The sequence below is a fragment of the Lytechinus pictus genome, chromosome 2 (assembly GCF_037042905.1).
Source record: "Lytechinus pictus isolate F3 Inbred chromosome 2, Lp3.0, whole genome shotgun sequence".
In the NCBI taxonomy this organism is placed as follows: Eukaryota; Metazoa; Echinodermata; class Echinoidea; order Temnopleuroida; family Toxopneustidae; genus Lytechinus; species Lytechinus pictus.
In genome coordinates, this window is record NC_087246.1 from 15,608,203 (window position 1) to 15,630,312 (window position 22,110).

General features: G+C 35.5%; 3 protein-coding genes across 4 annotated transcripts; 1 reads left to right on the top strand and 2 right to left on the bottom strand.

Moving 5' to 3' along the window:
• The first annotated feature begins 162 nt into the window (after positions 1-162).
• Positions 163-8,608, top strand: LOC129284244 (protein CASP-like). Its single transcript, XM_054919673.2, has 8 exons — positions 163-175; positions 1,175-1,311; positions 1,524-1,593; positions 1,867-1,970; positions 2,943-3,062; positions 3,407-3,550; positions 4,232-4,377; positions 5,981-8,608. The coding sequence occupies exons 1-8, from the start codon at positions 163-165 to the stop codon at positions 6,060-6,062; spliced, it is 816 nt and encodes a 271-aa protein (XP_054775648.2). The 3' UTR covers positions 6,063-8,608.
• Positions 4,842-21,751, bottom strand: LOC129284238 (2-Hydroxyacid oxidase 1-like). Of its 2 annotated transcripts, XR_010295983.1 has the most exons (9): positions 21,371-21,751; positions 20,370-20,521; positions 19,279-19,540; positions 18,372-18,544; positions 11,212-11,303; positions 10,489-10,650; positions 9,979-10,048; positions 8,130-9,293; positions 6,671-8,088 (listed from the first exon to the last, which is right to left on the bottom strand). XR_010295983.1 is itself a non-coding variant. In XM_064110863.1 (8 exons), the coding sequence occupies exons 1-8, from the start codon at positions 21,523-21,525 to the stop codon at positions 9,235-9,237; spliced, it is 1,125 nt and encodes a 374-aa protein (XP_063966933.1). In that variant the 5' UTR covers positions 21,526-21,702; the 3' UTR covers positions 4,842-9,234. The 2 variants fall into 2 exon arrangements, 1 of the variants encoding a protein (XP_063966933.1); XM_064110863.1 differs by having other exon boundaries at positions 4,842-9,293; positions 21,371-21,702.
• On the bottom strand, positions 13,817-15,131 carry LOC129284241 (solute carrier family 35 member G1-like). The gene has a single exon (XM_054919671.2). It carries the CDS (start codon positions 15,099-15,101, stop codon positions 13,899-13,901), a length of 1,203 nt encoding a protein of 400 aa, XP_054775646.2. The 5' UTR covers positions 15,102-15,131; the 3' UTR covers positions 13,817-13,898.
• Positions 21,752-22,110: the final 359 nt, after the last annotated feature.

Consider the following 22,110-nt stretch of genomic DNA (forward strand, 5'->3'; position numbering starts at 1 on the left):
ATGGAAATGATTGGAAAGAAAGTGAGGCAGACTAGAGAGACACGTGTAGAAGGGAGGGAGGGGAGACAGAGCTGAAGGAGGGGGTGAAAGAGATTGAGGGGGGAAGGCTTGAAGAATGATGATGAAGTATTCATCTTTCGCTGCATTTTCAATTCAATAACGATGATGGTGGAAGGTAAAGAGAGTTGAGACCATGATCTCTGATATTTGGTCACAGTACTTTGGATCTTTAAGTTGAAAACCATGGAACTGTTGCATTAAAATTGAAATAATGGTAACTTTGCAATCCAACAATGTTAAACTGCAAAAAATCAAGGATTCCTTGAAAGTTACGGTTGGATGGCACAGTAACCATAACAATAGGGCCTTTCTCGGGTGCCAACAGTATAAGTTGTTGCAGTACTTATATTGACTACAGAAGTAAAAGTTGTGTATTTATTTCATCAGAGCCTGCCAAGTTCAGCTCCTAGAATAATTGAAGATCTTATTCAGAACCATCTTTGTTGCATGAGAGAAAACTCATTTTTTTAAATATTTATGTATACAGATGTTTGCAGAAAAGTGATATGAAGTAGCATTCAAATTTGAAGTTATACTTTTTATTCAAAGACCTAACTGAATTTTATTTGACATCAATAAATCAATTATCTAATGTGGATGTGGTATCTTTCATACCCAATAAAATTGATACTTTCAATATTACACAATTAGACTTGTCAGATTTCAAAATCTTAACAATGTCTTCTGTATATGCTGCATGAGCAAAACCATCACAGTCACCAAGTGGACTGGGTTGATCAGGCTGGAGTTCACCATCTGATCAAATTACTCTTATCAAATTACTCTTAAGCGGAAATGGGATGATCATGAATTTGAGAGTCTGCCCTGTAATCTTTAATAGGGTGGGTTATCTGTACAATACCCATTCATGAAGGATCTCTCTCAGACAGAAGACTGGCAGTTCATTCTACAAATATTAATTACATGAAAGCTGAAGCGGATATTACGTTGTCCTGAGTACCACGGTCAATGCTGGGCAATGTCTTCTGATTCCTGTATAGCGGGTATTGTGGACAGAGCTTTTCAAGTACAGTACTGTAAATGTTGCATCCTAAAGGCATCCATTCCTAGTTGATATACTGTACATGTATTTCTCAATGTTCTCATTCTCCAGGACGATGCTTGGAGCTACAGACTCAGTACGCTCATCTCAACCAAACGGTGACGGAACAGAAGGATCTCATTGGTCAACTTGAGAAGGACCTTCTTAGTGTGAATGCACTCTCTACAAAGTACAGGGGAGAAGGAGAGGTAAGCTGTTAGTGTGAACAGTAACTGATTTGTGTTCACACAATGGCAGGGGTATAAGTCTAAACCTCTCAAATAGCATGTAAAGAATTGTGATCATGTTTTTAGCCACATATCTAACATTGGGATGTTATTTAATCAAATTTCTGTTATTTCGTTAGATTTTGAGATTTCATTAGTATTTTATTTTCTGTTTTCTTGCTGATACGATACAGGGTCAAGCCACTCCTTCAAACACAGAAGCAGAACTGGTAGCAAAGGCTGTAGGAGAACAAAACATGACTCGTAAGTAACCCTTTATACCTTTTGGTAATAAAACAAGTTCATAATACATAAAATATATGTTTTCCTTTCTCTTAATGGATGAATACTTGTTTGATGTTATTTCTGCATTTCTGATCACAATGCAACGCAGTTTATTTCCTTGAGACAACGATTTGCTTTAGTTAAAATATAAGTATGAATAAACTCAAAGTATACCTTCATTTCATTTGACAATTTTCAGCAAAGTTACTCAATCCATTAAAATTATACCTTTTTTCTGTTTATCATTGCTAGTTGCCAAGGAAACATCTTCTAAGGGAGGAGCTGCTGAGTCGTTGCTTCCTATTGTTTCCAGTCAGAGGGAAAGATTTCGACTTAGGAATCAAGAACTAGAAGTGGTTAGTAACCCTACGGGATAACATGATAGAGCTCAGCATCAAACTTCAGCAACATTTAATATAAAATGTCAATTGGATATGAGACAAAATAAAAAAACTTTCACATTGGCAGGAGTCTTTTTTTATCACTTTTCTACCAACAAACTGCAAACCAATGTGGGGACTGACCTTATCATGAAATCATTATGATGTCCGATAATATGACATTGACAAGGTCATGATGAAATGAGTAAGATGTCTTGAAATGATGACTTGTGGTTGTTGCAATATATCTGAATGATGAGGCTTCTTCTTTTTTTTTTCTAATGTCTAAATGGTGTGGAGGAAATGTATCTCTGTTGCTGAGAGTCTGTCAGTGATTTGAAAAGCCAGAAATAAAAAAAAATGAAAATAAAGAATGGGATTTATTCAAGATGAAATATTTTTACATTAATTCAGTTTTCAATAATACAATGTTACTAGGTGACAAAACTTCATATAAACAAAATAATCTAGATATTCAGGGAAATGAAAATACATGGCTACCATAACACTGTCCAGTAAGATAGTTTTCCATTCGACATAGTGGCTTTAGTTTTCAAGATACATAATTGTGTTGTGGACAGGACATCTAGGAAACAAAAATGATCCCCCCCATAGAAAAAATGAGATACAAGGCCTTGCTACCCTAAATGATTCTTTAACAGAACTTTGTCTGGTACTTACTGATATGGGAAGTTAAAAATGGTCTATCCTTATTTTGATATCTAATGTTGTACAGAGGACCTGCAAAATACTGTCTGGGGTACTTGTAGTATTTTTTGTCCTGAAATTAACAATATTTCAATCACAACTTGCTGTAGAGTTTGTTTGCATGCTGTTTTTAGAATTCACTTTTTAAGAGGTAACATTTTCAGTTTCATTTTCACTTGGTAATACCAAACATTCACATGTAGTCCTGATGATTGTGAAAAATATTTGTTTTTCTTCCAGGAAAGTCGTCAGCACCAGCAGCAGAATATAGTCCTCCAGAATGAAGTAGATAAACTGAGACAGGACAATGTGAAGCTATATGAGAAAATCAGATTCTTACAGAGCTATCCGTCATCAAGGGTAGGTCCTTGTTACCATTCCCTTAAACATTGACAGCAATGACTATATAAACTGGGTTCAAACTGATCAAACATTACACATGTTCTTTATGGGCATGTTCAAGTGATTGGCTCAATCACAAAGAAGCTACAGGAAGTTAATAACAAAATTTTGACTGGAACAATCACACAGCCACACACAGATCCCCTAAGGAATGTGCCGGTAATCGGGGATAATCTGAACATGGTGTGTATCTGTGTGCATTTGAAACAGCCACATTTAATCAATCATATATATGAATTTGTCTTGATGAACTGAATATCAATTTGTTCAACTGAACTCAATTTCTTGATATTTCTCTGCAGGGCACCAACAGACTTGACGATACAGAGAGTCGATACCAGAGCCAGTATGAAGAAAGACTTGATCCATTCAACTCATTTAGTAGGAAAGAGAGGCAGAGGAAATACATGGGACTCAGTCCATTTGATAAGGCTACTCTCAATATGGTAAGCATGTGTAGCAGAGCTAGGGATGAGTTGTCTAGCTGTAATGTATGTTATGTGGAGAGACAAGTTCAAGGAATGAGAGTAAGTCAACACTTATAAATAACTGGTTTCTATCCACCTTGTCTAAGAGCAGATGGTCTAGTTCTGAGATAATCTAACACCATAATGGTTATTATATCCAACTGTTCTTATATCAATGTAATCTAATTACCATTTGGTACAATGAGCATTAGGTCCAATACTCATTTTAAGTCTAATGCCCAGATGTTCTCATTTACAGTTACACCATAATGATTTTTGTTAATCTTCTTTTTTTCGTTCTTTCATCAAGCCCAGCAATTTTCTATCAGGACCAGCTATTAAGGCTCACTTATTCCATATAGCTTTTTAGTTTACCCCAATCTTATCTTCCCCAGTTGAAGTATGAATGTATACGTAGTTTTCAGCCACATCAGTGCCCATAATGTTAAATACCTATGACACGTTTGCTGTCAAAATCAAATGCTTCAAATTCATTAACATTAACAGTATTTTAAAATTAATCCCAACCATTTAATATTGTTACTTTAATAATTCACTGATTGGACATTATCTATGAATTACCTAACCATTCATATAATCTGAGACTATACTGCCATGCTTGTGTTGTTTAATGCTCTCGCCAATCTGTTTGTTTTTCAGGGTCGCTTAATCCTGTCCAATAAGATAGCCCGTATGATCACCCTCACTTATACCATCGTACTACATCTTCTAGTCTTCCTTGTCCTCTACAAGATGGCCCATACCGAGTCCTGCAAGAGAGATCTAGCTTCAGAATGTGTTCAGAAGTAAGTATAATCCATTTTCCAACCATCTTTATGTGCGTGATGCAGCGACATGACATGGGGTTTGTTTATGAAGCGGTGCACATGGGTGTGATCATCGATCAACTTTATCAGATTTTGTTTAATAAACACCCATTTTATTTATTCATTCTATCTCATTTCCTATATGTTGCTTTTGATACCAATGATGGATATAAACCATATATGTATGGCCTTTAGAGCTATAGTGAAACTATGATCCCCTCAGTGATGCAAATGTTACTCTTTTCCATCAGAGCTGCACCCCTCAGGAAAACAGTCGCATTTGCATCACTTGGGAATCATGGTTCCAACCTGGCCACTACATATATTTTGTTTACTATCCATTACACATCACCTGCATACAAAAGGCCTCTCTTCTTGTCTCCAATTAATTATCTTTAAACACAGGTTTCAATATGAATTACAAATGCATTTTACAAATGAAATTTTGTATTTTTACCTTGTACTTATGACTTTTATTTCCACATATAATACACTTCCATGTATATTATTCATATATAGACAATACAATTCTATGGAAAATGAATAGTAGATGGCACTTTCTCCAATTGAAGCTATCATATTCTACAAACAATATTAACTTGATTACATATAGTAGGATGTGAAAGTCATTGTAGCTTGTCCAGTACTGTGTGCGCCTCACCGGCGACTGACTGGAATACTCCCCAGGGAGTGGAGGATGTGCACACATTGTGTGCGGGAATGACTGATTGAATCCGACGACCGGGGTAATAATATATCTGTAAAGCGCTTAGACACGTCGTTCCGATGTATTAAGCGCTATATAAAAAAGCGGATTATTATTATTATTATTATAGTAGTATAGGGAAAAATATGTTGTGGGCGTTGTGGCGTGCGCCTGTAATCCAAGCCATGTGGGGAAGTTACAAATTGATGCAGAGGTTCGAGGTTCGAGCCCCGGTCACGTCTTTCGGATGGTGACGTTAAAGGTCGGTCCCAGACGTAAATAATCGTATCTGATTGATACACGTCTGACAAAACTCAAATACACAGGGAAAAATATGTACTTTTTAATTCCACATTTACTACATATTAGCAATGAAAAGCATGTTTGTAGTTATATTTGTATACATGTACATCTCCATGTAATAACACAGATATTGTAAGAATGAATGGTAAATGGCGATAATTTCTGGTTAACAATATAATGTACAAAATAAGACTACCTATGATTAGTTGGAGTAATTCTGAGCAATGAAGTAACCAGTATACTATTATAGGTATTAATGAAACCAAGCACCATGCCATGTGCAGTTAAAATGTTTGATATGAGTATCATGTCTGACATTGTTATTACTATTATCAGTACCGGTATATTTATTTCATAGTATCCTTGACATTAATTCTTTTATTATACCCTTCATATTAATTTCTGTATGTTAGCAATATCCATCTATCATTTGAGCAGGTAGGCTCTTCAGCAACAAAGTATACTTACACTGAGACAATTAGACTTGGGGAATCATTATTTTTTTAAATTATAGATAAAACAGCATAAATTTGCCATCCAATTTTTAATGCTTAATTTATTTCGTAAATACAGGTTTGCTGATCATATGCATATCTTCCACCCTGATGGTGGTGCCGAAGGGGGCGCTGTTCACGGTCAAAACGTAGGCGGCTGACACTTTCGTCCAGTTTGCATCATCTCAAATTGGACACTTTCAAGAATATATTCCAAGCAACTGACGATGAGGAGAATTTATTTGGTAATAATTATGCTTTTTTTGTATACATGCTGAACAGATTGTTGGGCTTTTTTTTTTCGATTGGAGCTTTATATTATGAATGATAAACACAGATACCATGACCTGATATTCAGGTCAAAATAATATTTTGAGAACCAAATGGTGCGCAGCATGTATACATTCAAATATCTGTTGGCTGCTTAGAGACATTGTTCAAATGTATAAGCACAATACTAGTATAAAAGCAGAAAAATATTTACTATTCCATTGCCTTAATTTTTGTTTGTTAATCTTTGATAATTCTACTGCAATGATTTCTTTGTCCATATTAATTCTTTACATGTCTAATGAATTGCAACTCTATGGGATTTATGTGAAGTATTTGGTGCCAATTTTGTGACAGCTGTATGTTTAGAGTAAAATAAGTCTCTAGAATTCAAATATGGATCCATTGTTGAAAGAGTTGGATTAATATTAATAACAATAATAATGAGATGTCTTATTGAGTGCACACACCGTCCATAGATGCTCATGGCACCAGCGCCATTAGAACATGAATTTAAAACAAAATCAAACACAATTAATGATTATTTGGTTCTAATTTGTTGAAAATGAGATTCTGATTTATTTTTAAGGAGTTTATTTTTATAGTTGCATTTGATTGTATTTCTTTCTCTGTTTAGCAATAAGGTGAGTGTTTGCTGGTCTGACCATCTCCATAGCAATGTACATTTTCAGTGCTATATACTTTTACCTGCTGATATAAGAAGCTAATTATATTTGAGAATCATTATTCTCCTGAATTATGTGAAATTGGAACCAGAGAGCATTATGTGATACAATACAAAACAAATCCCTTGAACTGCATTATGAATTGTGTTATTTAAAGTGAGCATTGTGATGATGATAATCATTATGAATATCATGCTCATTCTTCTTGGATATTTTACTTCCTTTTTGATTTGTTCTTAATAATCCCTGTGTTTTGTTTGAGATAAAATTGGTGGGGTTTTTTCAAATGATTTTCTTAAAATTGCTCTTGTGCTACAGAGGGAAATTTCATAGAATGTTAAAATGATTCCTATGTTTCATCTGCAAAAATTGTAATGATACTATGATAGATAATGCTTTCAGCCTTCTCTCCTTCTACAAACATTCTTTATGACTTGTAGGGCTAGTATCACATAAATTATTGTGACAAAGGTGTCTGTCATAAATTCCATTGTTAGATACATTTGGTCATTGGAATATTATGATGGCATTGTATACTGATCAATGCTTGTATAGATGCTTGTATTTTCCAAATTAAGTTTGTGTGTAATGTATGAGCCTACTTTGATTGCTAGTTTGTTAAGTTTGTAATGTTCATTTTGGAACATTCACTTTTTTTCTAACTGGAATTGGTGTGATGTCATCTCTGTAGAAATAAAAAAAAGTAATAAAAACATTTCCACATAAATACAAATTTATTTTCCCTTTTACTGAAATGAAATAAAAGGATATCTTGAATGTTAAATCCTCGGCTGAATTTATTCACGCTTTTCATATGATTATTTCCTTATATTTAGAATCACACCAAAGTCATGTTATCCAAGCATTGATTTATTTTTAAACATTAATTGTTATTTGTTTTTGTTTTTGTTTTTTTGATTTGCCATATTCCTCTGAAATAAGAACAGAGTATTGATAATCACCTTACTTTTCTTGCAAAAGAATAATTATTTCACTCAGAATAATTTGGTCGTGAAGTAAAATATGTTAGTCATGGGTATTCAAGGCATTTTCTTTACACTCTTTGAAATTAAAAATCAATATTACAAGATGAAGGAGTAAGCCTGGTGAAACAATTGTTTTTGTCACATATGCTTACTGTTTTCTAGTATTTGACAAGAAGACTGTTATTTCTGACCAGAATATAGTGAAATATATTAACTTAACATTAGTGTACCCTTGTTCATTTTTACTGAGTCACTATAATTAGGGGTCTTTTTTTAAGAGTATCACCGGCGAAACATGCTAATGCCTGATACCATGCTAAGATTAACAACTTTCTTGCTATTATATATCTTATGTACAAACATGGAATACTTTGATTTCATTTTTACATGGTGTATAAATTGAATACTTTTCATTTCATTTTTATTTTTCACCATTTTGTCTTTTGTTATTATTAGTGTGCTTTAATTATAAAAGATTTATATAGTTCCAGATATGTTTAATATGCTGTTAATCGATCTACTTTCTAGTTTGTTAGTGAGATGTCCTGTGCCATTTCTATTGTTATTTCAACTTGTGATTAATATTTTTTTTGAATTTCAAGATTCACACAGCATACATGTGTGAGTACACATCATAAACTTAAGCTGTGTTGTAGTCTTAAAAAAACCCAACATTATTAATATAAAGTAAGTCTTTATGAATTGTACTTTGTAGCTGTAATGATTAATCTAGATTTGTATATAAAATAAACTATTTACAAAGAATTTGGTTGTATTTTGTACAATATGTTGTAAATGATATTTACTGAACTACACATTCACAAACATTGTTAACATCGCAAAAATTAAAGTGCAGAATACTAGGTGGAAATTTTCAATTTAAGGTTTAATGTGATAATAAAAAAAGAAAAAAATTAGTTGACACTTCAATAATCCTGTCCAAATGTTTGAAATATATCTCTCCCTTCTACAACCATAATGATTCCAAAGAAAATTTACATTTTGGGACAATTAATTGTTTGTATCCTGTCTTCTTCAAATTGGCAACAAGGATAATTAAGCTTATGTATCCAAAATAAATAAAGATTTACATAGAACATCTTTAGTAGTTGTAACTTTGCATTGAAAAGGGGCTATTTTGAAGTATCAGAGGCACTGCCAATCTGAGGATTTTAAGGATTATTCTACTAAATGAATGGGGTGTTTCTCTCTTTTGGTGTATTTGCATGATGTCAAGGGCTCTGCATAAAAAGTTATTTGGCTAACCAACATGGCGCTTTGTCCTGAATCGGTAAAATGGGCGTGGCAATCTTGTGCCTCCTTGTTACTCCAACACAGAGAAAGGAACATTCTTCATTAAGCTGAGTGGTGTTTGATTGATGGTGTTGAATTCAGAGGTAAGATTTCCGAGCTATCAATGAAGATGGAATGTCCTGGACATTGGTGCAACCTGTCAAATACAACATTAACAGAATAATTCTGTCAGGTATAGCTAGAGAGTGGTTTATTATCACAAGATCATGTATATTTACATGGAATGTGATCGTTTGACAGGGTATATTTTGCTTTTCTTATGCTGTAGTATTTAGATTAAACCTAGGATCCAACTATATAAATTACAGGCATTCATGAGGGTTAGATAAATAGACAGATAAATTCAAATGGTTACACAAATTAGAGATAAAAGTATATTAATCGAAAGTTAAATTGATATAAAAACCAAAAAGAGATAAAGATATAGATAGAAATATATATTTTAGCCCATATGGCCTATATTGGCAAAACCTAACGAATTTTTTTTTTTTTAAAGTAATGAACAATTTGGGAATGCATTAATATTACAAAATTACATGGAGAGGTAAAAGGGGAGGATCATGAAAAAGGGGAGAGATACTTCCTTTTATTTAAATAATCATTATAATAACAGAAATATTCATAACTAGACTATGCAGATTAAAATGGGACTGTGATATAACCCTACTGGAAAGTAAACGGTGTGACATAATATCAACACATAGTTGCTAGGTAAAAAAAAAATCCAAATAGTGAATACAAATAAATTGGAGCATTTTCACTTAATAGTGACTGTTAACATCATCACTGTTGTTTCCAGTAGGGAGGCACATTAGACTAACCTGAAATACCCAGGGCCAAGTCCAGTTCGTTCCGTAATATTGATAATACCTTGTTAACTCCAGCAGGTCCCTGTGAAAAAAGTGGAATTTTGATAATATGCTAACCATGCAAGATCACTCTGTCAAAAACAAAGTCTGAAAGGTACAATTCCTTTGTGTATGTTCCCCTTTTATTTCATATAAACCAATATCCCATATACTCACTAGGTTATTATGAAGCATATTGAAAACAAAAAGGGGCAGAAATTTGATATTTTATAGAGTTATGTAGGTCTTGAACATTGATTTGGATGACATGAGTTTTAAAGCGTGATAGGTATTACAAAGCTAAGAGCATATATGATGATATGATATGCAACACTTCGTATTTTTACACCTTGGTTGAGGGGTTGAGGGCAGCAAAAGCAATAAATATCTTTGTTTTTCTTGGAAATAACACACCATCCACACGTCCTCCACCCCATCACAACCACACATACACTCTGTCAAGAGTAACTAACTTTGACTTACATCACAAGCTAGTCCCCAGAGTGCTGGTCTACCGATCAGTACAGCCCTTGCTCCCAATCCTAGAGCTTTGAGGACATCGGTTCCAGATCGAATCCCTCCATCCATGTAAACCTCAACATCACGACCTTTGACAGCTGATACAACTTCTGATAGGACGTCTAACTGTAGCAAAGTAATCAGACTGTTTTTAATCGCTTAAACTCTGCGGATAATGTCAAGTCAGTCATACCTACATGATAATAAAAGAATATAATTTGCTTTCATGACTATGGTGAAATGAAATTCCTGATATCACAATGCACTTTTTGATGGCAATAGAATTTCGAAAGATGTAAAAGGAAAGCATGATTAAAGAAAAGCCTAGAATATAAATGAGGTGAATTTGTGAGTTATATGGTGTTGGAATCATAAGTACAATAATCAGAGAGGAAGTCTGGGTTTGTTATAAATGTTTTTTTTAAACTTCCCCACTCTAAAAACGGTGGAAAACGACCGACGGCGTTTCCCGACCTTTTAAAAAGTGCTGTCCCTTCTCGGCCCTTTATAAGGGGGTGATTTAGTCCTTTCCATTATGAGATGGAGAAAAAACATCGAGTATAATTTTTTTTTATCATTTAACGTGAATAAGGCCTACAACGTCTCATCAGGATCTCTTGTTAAATATATTGTTCTGCATCTGATTGAGATGAGGTATCCAGAGACATAAAATATGAATGCATTTACCGGAGCAGGAATGCCATCCATGTATCTTCCACCATGAGCCGATACAATAATTCCAGAGACACCTGCATCGGCCGCTTCTTGAGCAGCCTCACCTGTAACAAGAATCAGGAAGGCATGATGGGAGAGGTGTTCTAAACAACATAATTTATTTCATTTATTTCTTCTCCACTCGTGGGCTGGATGGCCCTCTTCAGCCACATGCTGTTCTTCTGAGGGGTCCAGTATGGCACACATTTTCTGAGAAATAGGGCGCTTTATCCCCATCGTTCCATTCTAAATCAGGGGCAATGGAACCACTTTATTTTAAATAAATGTGTACAAAAAGAATGAGCTGAGAATGTATGGTCAGCATCCCCCCCCCCACCACCACCCTCCATTTCAAAACCGTTCCGCGGCCCACGTGTGAGTCTTCGCAACTGCAACAGAGACGGATTCAAAACACAATAAATGTATTGAAAATGCCTGTCAAATCATGATAAAAGAAAACAGCTGGAAGATCTTTGTCGAAATCTAGTGAATCGGAACAGCAGTTTGTCCTAAGTTCGAGGCTGACGAAAAATTTCAAATGGAATTCGCCCCCAATTTTCTTTTTAGAACTCCTCAATATGATTCAGGTGAATTTGAAAAATTTTCTTATTTTTCCTTTTAGGTGTGCTCACTCATCCATCATCCATAAATAAACGGATCAATTTTATTTTTCGTTCAGAATTCTAATCATAGGTTGATAAACATTACCCTCAAATTATATTGCTCAAGACATATTTGAAAAAAAAACATATTCAATAAGGGTTTACACAATGTAAATGAGAAAGAAAACAAAAGTTAATTGTGGCTTCTTTTCATGGACAACATTGTTATTTTTGCAGTGATTTTGTTTTATGAAACTTGGCACATGGCCAGTGGCGTAACTACGGGGGGGGGGGGGGGCACTGCCCCCCCCCCCATCGGCTGGCCAAAAAAAAAAAAAACGGGGAAAAGGAGAAAAAGAGGGAGAAAGGAAGAGAAACGTAGTGGGAAAGAAGAAATTATTTGTTCATTATAATGTCACATTATAATTATGTAATATTATATTACATTAGAAACATCTTTTTCATAACTTTATGAAACATAATTTGCTCAGGGCCTATATGTCTTAATTGTTCCTGGTGCTCGCATAGTCTGTTTAACGAGATATATGATCCTGTTGTACAAAATCTCCCGTTTTCAAGTTAATATACACCAAATATATTTCCTCGCACTTCGAGTTATTGTTTTATGTAGTGACATGTGCTTCGGGCTTCTTTTTCATCACTACTTAAAGCGATTGCCCCATTTTAAGGTCTTAATATAAAACATTTCCGTTCTGTGCTTACGTTCGCATTAGTGGATTGGTGAGATATGTCTGCTCATCATGAATTCCTAAAATCAGTCCTTAAAATGTCCCCTTTTCTGATCTGAATATAAAAAATTTCAGCTCGCGCTTCGCGCTCGCATTATTTAATCAGTGAGATACATAGCCATTTAATAGCACTGTCCTTAAAATGTCTCTATTAGGTCAGTAGGCCTGTACCTGGCAACTGAGCGCGCGAACTAAGTGACACAAAATATTTGTTGGTGCCCCCCAAAGCCGTGACCCACGGTACGCCACTGCACATGGCTTCAGGGCGACACTAACAAAAACAACGCCAAAATACGACGGCCAAAGTCTTAAACTTTCTTCTCATTTACATGATTTTGGAATATTGTGTGCTCACTGAAGTACGAGACATCGGGATTTTCATAAAAATCAAATCAAATGAACGATACAAGAATATCTGTGACAGCTATCTATAGAAAACAATTTAATTATCGTCAAAACGAAAAAGGAACTTTTTACATTCCTCGTGTTCATTAAAGCATGAACGTTTAATATTTATTCATCCCCATGAAATCATTGGAGCGTGTTAATTACTAATGTACACATAGCGAACAAAATGTTGATAAGATTATTTAGTGCACAAAATATAACAATATTTATCTACGAACTTTGAAAATGACATTTTTGTTTCCATTAGGTGTTTAACTTATTGAAAGATTAAATGTTGAATATTATTCCAATTATTGTTACAGATCATGTCGAAAATCTGGAATTCATTCAGATAAGATGGAATCGAAGTAATTATGTATGTATTGTGTCTTTTGTGGTCACTTTTTTTGGGTCCCAAATCCCCCTCCCTCGCGCGTAGAGCTGTACATGCCTCACGCTGTAGTATACTTTCTTCAGAAAATGTGTTTTTGTGCAAAAAAGAATATCATTATATCGTAGCCTTGAAATTTTAGAAAATTTTACTCGTAACTCATAAAAAAAACCATAGCAAACTTCAGTTTAAAAAAATCAAGTAACTTTATTTTACCTGCAGTAAGAAAGATAGATAGAGGAGGGGTTACCCTGATTGTTAATTAATTACCCTTGTGTGGCATCCGTTCGTGATGTTAACTCCCTTCATATCCCGCTCTGCCATCGTTTAATGTAACAACTCAGATCACATGCAGTAATATCACAAGCAAACATGGCAAAGGGGGAGAACAGAGTTTGTGCATGCTTGAAGAGCGCGGTCTACAGTCGACATTGAAGGTAAATATGGGGTCGTACCGATCGGCAAACTCACTGTAAAATGTTCAAAACAGTATTCAGTAACTATGTAATATGATTTCAACGAATCACGAGATCAACTCCTATTTTCAGAAAGTCTTCTCTTAGCAGCATAGTAAGAAGACATTGTTGCACCCACTGAGCTACCTGTTACACAAAGACCTCCAATGATCTTAAAAGCATTTGGGGTAACGTCATAGAAGGCATAGTCTAGGACAAAGGTGCCAAAAACGGCTGTGGTCGAAATAACAGCAACAACTGCAGCATTTTCCGTCTGGAGTGCTATAGTGATGGTTATGACCTGAAAGTAGCCGATGATACAGGTAGCTAGGAGTATCTGACGATCATAACCACAACGAGGGATGGACCATTCGTTTAGGGCGGTTTCCAGTAATGCTGATCCCAAAAATCCGATGCAACCGTAAGCAAGATTAATGAGTTGTGCATTTACCTTGAAGGGAGCGAGAAAGCGCAGAGAGATGTATATGAGAGACATAAAAAGTGCAGCAGAAAATGCTGCGAGTAAGCCAAGTGGCGAATTGTCACTGGTGCTTTCAAGAAGACCCTCAAAGATAGGCGCTGGCTGAACGACAAGAAACACGCCGACAACGCTAATGCAACACGATAAAGAAATTGCGATGGAGCAATTTTCCTTTAAACAGACGCATGCCAAGATACATGTAATGAAGGTTGAACCTTGTCTGATACATTTGGCGGTTGAGATATCAAGATGTTGGATAGCGTAGTAATAGCTGATGGCCATTGCCATGCCGGCTATTCCCCTGAAAATTACAAGACTCCAAGCTTTAAGGGGCAGGGAAAACGACACTCGCTGGCGTTGGAGATTTGGCGCCGTGAAGAGCACGATAGTCAATGATCGGTAGAGCATAATCTGATTAGGAGATACTTTGCCAGATAAAAGTTTGATTGTCAGGGCGGCAAATGAAGTTAGGATTGCGTATGACAGCGCCCAGAAGATCCCTCTTCGTTGGATCATCACCTCAAAGATTCTAGTCCAAATACGTTTCTCTGTCTGTATATTATCATTGTAACCCTCAGATAGTGCTTCACTTTCAGTGTGAAGAGAATCGTTATCAACGTTTTTCTGCTCGTCATCCCCAGTGGGATCTCTCTCTTCTTTTGTCATTGTAGTATCTGTCAGGCATCTACTGTTGGACAAACTACTGGCTTCATCAAAAATTACTCTTTCACGCAGTTCCATTTTGCATACAAAACGTTTAGATCCTTTACCAAGAAAAAAAAACTGCTCAGTCACCATGCAGCTACATGATAAATAGAGCAGACCGATCTTGTTTTCCAGTATGTTGTACTATAGAATTATATTAGCTACACGTTCATAGCCATATTGCAAAGGTCAAATGAGTCTAGATGTCATGTGGCCGGCGGTAGGCTAGTCTGCAGGCACAGGCCCTGATTGAAACTTTGATCAACAAGTGTGTCTCCACATAAAGACTAGCACATACAAAACTTGCTGTTTCAATTCGAGAGGGCCTTCAGTACACAAGGCGTGAGTAGGCTGCACATTAAGACCCTTAACTCGAGTGAAGGGTTTGCACGGCAGACTAGCGGTAGGCTGCCTTTGGACTTCCGTAGTTGACTCTCAGGTGTACATTTGTTTAGACTCAGATCGGCTGTGCTATAGCTTTGTACTGAGGATGATATTTTCGAAGTTTCCACAATATAAATGTCACAGTTGCAAAAAGCTCAAAGGGTTGTTTGTTCAACTGTAATATTATCCAGATACTATCAGTCTTCTCTCTATCTCGTCAATTAATGTCTTCAGTGTCCTCATACACTTGCCTACCGTTGACTTGTAAAGTTGTATAGAGTCATATCGTATTTTAATTGTCACTTTACTTAGTAGCCTACCCTTTCCGTCTTGACCGCTCTTGTATCTGTGTCTTGTATACGCCCTTTAAATCTCAATGGTTGATTTATATTCCCTATAAATTTGATGTACATCGCTTCGTAAAATGTGAATTATTACCTGTGGATATAGTCGGAATATATAGGGTCCCTTCATTGGAAGTCAGGAGCGGTTGTAGAATTGGGGGGTAGGGGGTAATGAGGGATTTACTAACATGTATGACGTGGGTTATTACAAGCAATACAAAAGTATGAGCATAAGACGGGAGACTACTCGGAAGATGAAAATTTGTGTCTAATATATAAGCCCCACCCCCACCGGCTTAGCGATGATTATTTTGGGGAGTGACGGTGACCAAACAAATATATTCACATACCAAATTGTTTAAAATGTTATTTTAGAAGTTTATACTGTATATAACCACCAGCGCCTGCAATTTCGATTCACGGAAGAGAGGCATGCAAACGAGAGCCTCGATCGTAAACGAGCTAGAAATTTCTTATTTTTAAGAGTGAAGCATAACATTTTAGAGAGCTTGTAATCAACATGTTATAGAGCAAACAGGAAATTGTTGGGAATGGGGTTTCTAATATCAATCCCAACCGACCTCCCTTATAAAATAACATAAAGTGTTATTAGTTTTACAATCAAAACACAATCACATTATTTACATACCATAAACTTAGCATTTGTAGCAGTTTGTTATGATCATTGATGGAACTAAAATGTCGGCCTAATATTTTCAAATTCCTGAATGGGTACTCATCAGTTTGAAAGACACCAATGACCCCGGGATCTCCACCCTTCATTCCACACAAGCCTACACAAAAAGGTATATAGAAGAAAATATTGTTGAAATCACTCAAATATATATTTTTATTACAATATAATATTAATACAGGTAAGAAAATAAAGCGACTAGTCGTGATAATTTTTTTTATTTAACAACAGGACAGCTACTCAAGCACGACAAAGATTCATGGTGATTTTCATACAAACAAATTCATGGTTTATGCCTCTTTTTTATACATTTTTATTTTGATTTTCGGGTGCGGTTGAGGGGAAGGATAAGCCCTACTTGAATTTTTTTTAATCTTTCATAAAATATTGCAAATCATCAATTATAACCAAGTCCAAGATGATTTGTGCACGACAGTCTTCTGTTACAGTATTGCTCGTCCATTGAAATTTGGCTTAGTATACTCACAATTTGATAGACCATTAATGTATTTTAAATTTGTAAATCAATTTACGAGGAATCGTGTATAAAAGTGACCGAGTGAGATAATTAGCGAATTATAATACTAGAATCTCACAGCACTTCACATGAATAAAATAATGATTAATATAGACATATTGTTTCATTACGGTCATTTTTTTTCTGGGGGATGGGGTGCTGACTCTACTGGCTCTTTCAGGAATGCAATGTAAAAGATTAATAATTTCTTCTTTCATGTGATATGCGTTGTGACCATTGGACGATTCCATTAAGTTTTACGTCCAGCCATCAAAAATCAGACATCACTGATACGAATTGTTTCTGTTTTCTTGTTCATATGTCATAGTCATATGAACTGTTTTGAAGCTCTCGAGTTATTACTCTAGTCGTGAGAAATTCATGAAGTGAAATTTAAAATGAGATAACTGAGGGGTCAGAAATAGCTTTTTGGTTAAATTTGATATTTACGGCATTTTTCTAATATTGACGATTCTTCTTTTTTTAATTTCATCTGCTTCATTTTTATTATGGGGTAGAATCGGAATCGTTCTCAACCCAGTCGCAGTAAAACTGATATTCCGATAGAAACGGACGAGGAATTCACTGGAATTAATGTCCTCGTTAGCAGTAACAAATCATAAAACCGGGTCTTAAGTTTTTTCCCCCCAATTGTTTCATTTAACCCTCTAAAGATATAGATAAATAGATATAAGACAAACAATTACAAAAATGAAATAAAAGAAAATTAATAAATGAATGGATCAATGATATGTCAATTTACATAGCACGGTTACTATAATTATGCAATATCCTGCACTTCATACTTAATTGCATTAATTGCCTTATAGGCACTATTTAGATTTAAATCCTACCGGGTACCTATTCATCTCACCTACATGGGTCGAGTGCAGCACAATTTGGATAATTTTCTTGCTAAAGGAAAATACGCCAACATGGCTGGGATTCGAACCTGTTTCTTGATATACAGAAAATCTGCTGGACCACACCATTCCATAAATGACTAAATGCACAAAATATTTATAGATCAATGAAAGAATATTGCAATAGATAAAAAAATAAAAAGATTAATGAAAAATAAATCAATAATAAATGATGATCATTAAACTATGATCATTTTTGTGTATTGAATATTGTATATTGTATCACAGCCCCTTTGAAAAACAGCTATGCTGAATGGGCTTTTAACCGTGGTGAAATAAATAAATGAAATGAAATGAATGAATAAATAAACAAATTAATAAATACTGAATAATCAAATTAAAAACTTACATGGTTGGAGATTATGCCACTCTTTGCCTTGATGAAACTGACAGGGAGGTAATAATCCGGGGTAATAATGATGTGCTTCTTTTATGTTAAAATGAAGTACGACATATCTAGCATTTATATTTGACATTCAGTGAAAATCAAGTACTCCTTACCCGTTAAGATACCCTTCAGCACGATTGGAAGTGATGTGATTGACTTGAGCCAAGTGATGTCATCCCATGTCTTAGGTGATTTGTACTGCTCAGCAAAGTAATGACGTAAGTTGACGTCACCTGAACGGATAGCTTCATTTACCTCTGGTATATCCAGAGCTAAATTTGTTGGCCTACACAGTGGATTTTTTTCGAAATTGTAAGGAAAAAAAGAAGGGGGCAATGACTAGATCTTGATGGCGAACATCCGTTCCTGCCATGTATCATGGCCCGGGACGCGGGGATGATGGAGTGCTTTTTATGGGGGTGCTTCGTAGGCCTATATGTCATACACCATTTAAATTGACAATAGATTATCTACGTTCCAGAAAACGTCTGCGTAGTGATTTTGGAAAGTCCGTAATATGAAACCATTGCAATGCGAATACTGCCATGACTACCGTGAATGACAGCCGAGGAGATATACGGCTACATTTTCAAACTAACCTGTACAAATACATAAAAAGTGTGAGAGGTTTTCGGATCGATTTATTTTTAAACATTCATTATTAAAATAAGAAGTAAATTTTCCATGGAAGCATTCGTCGTTTGTCATAGGTCTAAAAGAGATAAGAACTTTGCTTCCACTGTGGTGACTGTAGGCTCAATGCTTGATGCATATTGTTGATATGTCTATCTTATCTTGAATAATTTATTTCATTAATACTGGACATTTTTTTAATAATACACTGTAAGTAGAATACACGGTTTCTATCACGGGACTCGCAACACAAAGGTCTGCAGTGGATCGGAAATACAAACATGACAGCACAATTCTAAGTTGTTTCTGATTGGCCATTTTTTAAATTGCATACCTTGGTGTTACAGAGTCATGGATTCAAGACATCCCAAAGTTGTATATTAATACCTTAGGTTTGGATCGTAATGATATCTCGATGTTGAAGATTCATTTGATGAAAAGTCTGGCCACAGAGGTAGATCGACCGTAAGCACGATCGCTTTAAATCCTTCTTTCTCAGCCTCCCTCACCACGTTTTCTGCAAAACGCCGATCTCTGAAGAGATACAGCTGCATCCACCTCAATCCACCAGGGGCTATCTGAGAAACCTCTGCGATAGATGAACTAGCAAAGGACGACATGATATACAGAGTGTCTGCATCTGCGGTTCCTATATGGGCGATTTATTAAGCAATGATCATGATGAATCAAAATAATAGGTTTACAATATCAAATCACGTAAGAAAGAAATCTTAAAGGAGAGAGATTTAAGTAAAACAAAGTCTGAGAATATGATTTTAAAGAAAGCACGATATGACTGTGTTGTGGGCTTTTTAAAATGTTTTTATAACCAAGGGGAAACTTGCATTAGTGGCCTGTTGCTTGGTATACATGATGCCTCGAATAATGTTTGCAATCGTGCGAAACAAATAGCCAAGTTATTGAATTATAAAGTTTTATTTGAAATATATTGTGAAAACAGTTATCTGCACGCTGTCACGAATATTTATTAGATGGACCGATGATGTCGCATGGACCACACATTACCTTTTCTTAAGTTATTACATGAAATAATAAATTGTTTCATATTTTCATACATGTGTGAATGATATGTCTCCTTTGTAATGAAATAAGTTGCAGCAATGAATATCTAATGCACTTAATCAGTTGTTATTCCAAAACTTGTTGGTTCTTGAAGAAAAAAAATGGATATAAACCTAATTTCATATAATAAAATACAAAAGAACAAGTGAGGATACGACATCATCAGTTTGCTCATTGAATATTCATGAAGACATGCCTAGAAGTGTTTCACCGGAATAATGCAAATCTTTAAAAATGCCATAACTTTGTTATTGATCAAATTTTCAGTGTTTTGTTTGTCTGATTTTTCTTAATTTTGTTCAATCATATTGTTTTTTTAGCCTTGAGTATCCCTTTATACACAAAATCCAGTAATGCTCTCTTATGACGTGGGTAATTCTGTGGACATAATATACCTTTGGCCGATGCTGCTTCCGCATCAGGATGGGCGAAGCGTTGCGCTGCCGATGGAGCTACGCAGATAGGCATGCTGATTGGTTGACCTAACACAGTGGTAGACAATGAACGATGTGTGACGTCACGAAGAATACGAGGACGAATCACGTAACTGGAAAGTGTCGGAAAGTGAGGGAAAGAGAGTGTATTGCGTCGGAGCAGGAGTGGGAGAGTGCATTTTTTCTAATCAGGTGTAGATATTAAATTGTCACAATTTCCTTCATATATAGGTCTTTAAATTTCACTTGCCTCTATCAGTATTAGATTTGCGAGTTTATTATTATCTTTACGGACTATCCTACTTAGTATACAGACCACATGATTGCAGTAACTCTAGGAACAGATCTAACCAAATTATTCTACAATTTCTCTAGTGTTCCAACTGAAATGCTTTTTGGATACATTTTCGTTATAAACCATATAGGTTATACTACAAAATACATTCAAAGTAATGTAGATTCAATTTCTGAACTAATATGCCAAATGTTCATATGCAGTAAGTTTTTATGCTACTTGATGGTTTCATTTTCATCGTAAGACAATCTTTTTCGCACATAGACTATTCAATTTGAAAATCATGACTGGGGTGTTTCATAAAACTGTTCGTAAGTTAAGCGACTTAAAGAACGACCGGTAAACCATCGCCAATGAACATTTGGTATATATACCATTTAATACCACAAGAAAGGATCACCAGTCCCACTAATCGCTCTTAAAGTCTCTCTTAACTTACGAAAAGTTTTATGAAACGGCCCCGGTCTTCACCTTTTCCCGTTTATTCTCTTTATAATTAATCGATTCTTTTCTCCTAATATATCGATTCTGAAATAATAGGTACCCCCCACCCCCCGCTAGCTATAGCCTGACGTTATTTTAGGCAAATTGATACTATGTACGGCCGGGTGTTAGTTACAAACGCTCACTAACACAATGTGTTTGTTTAAAATAAATCAAAACCAACCGATCAAATGCAGCCACACTCTCTTGAAATGTAGACCTTTGTCCCGCTGCAGCATTATAAAACAACCAGCCTTCTTCTGTAAGCAACTCTTTAGCCCGACGTCGAAACTCCTCAATGGTGGTCAATGAAGTCCCTTTCCCCGATGAGGTGATCATGTTTCGAGCTCAAAGTCAATTACAGCCCTGGTATGTGTCCGGTTAACTGACCGTCTTAACATTTATATGTACAGACTATGTGTCCGCGTAATTATACATGCATTGAAGATCTTGATAATGATTAAAGGACTCAGGCATTGCTGCAGCTGTTGGAAAATTATTTATCAATTGCAAGCTTCTTACGTCAATCTGCATGTATAGACACAAGCGTGATTTAATCACGTGTGAACCTCTGTAAAAAGAACGGAAAAGATGTGAATTATCATAGCCCCACACAAGGATGTGAAAAAATAGTTTTGATTTAGTGATATTAAAATATAAAGGCGTATCTGTAGGCCCTACTTACGAATTTTGGAGGTGGGGGTGGACAAAGCGGGTACTAAAGTTTTCCCCTTCTCAAAACCGGAAGTAAGGGAGCGAAGCAACTATTAAGATCATCAAGATCTTTAATTTTGATCCGACTCTGTTTTTCTTACATCAATAATTATGTAATGAAAATGTATTTTTTCCTTAACAAAACCCTTGGAGTTAAAAACAAATAGCTGTTGCTGTAATACGAGTGGAAAAAAATACCCCAGATTAAAT

Bases quoted from the DNA above. Each gene is read 5' to 3' on its own strand.
- LOC129284241 (XM_054919671.2), bottom strand. From the start codon at position 15,101: ATGGTGACTGAGCAGTTTTTTTTTCTTGGTAAAGGATCTAAACGTTTT.
- LOC129284238 (XM_064110863.1), bottom strand. From the start codon at position 21,525: ATGATCACCTCATCGGGGAAAGGGACTTCATTGACCACCATTGAGGAG. The intron at 19,541-20,369 runs GTATATTATGTC...TCGCCCATATAG, and splicing joins GGAAGCAGCATCGGCCAAAG to GAACCGCAGATGCAGACACT. The intron at 9,294-9,978 runs GTTAGTCTAATG...TGTATTTGACAG, and splicing joins CTTGGCCCTGGGTATTTCAG to GTTGCACCAATGTCCAGGAC.
- LOC129284244 (XM_054919673.2), top strand. The intron at 1,594-1,866 runs GTAAGTAACCCT...TATCATTGCTAG, and splicing joins AGGAGAACAAAACATGACTC to TTGCCAAGGAAACATCTTCT. The intron at 3,063-3,406 runs GTAGGTCCTTGT...ATTTCTCTGCAG, and splicing joins AGAGCTATCCGTCATCAAGG to GGCACCAACAGACTTGACGA.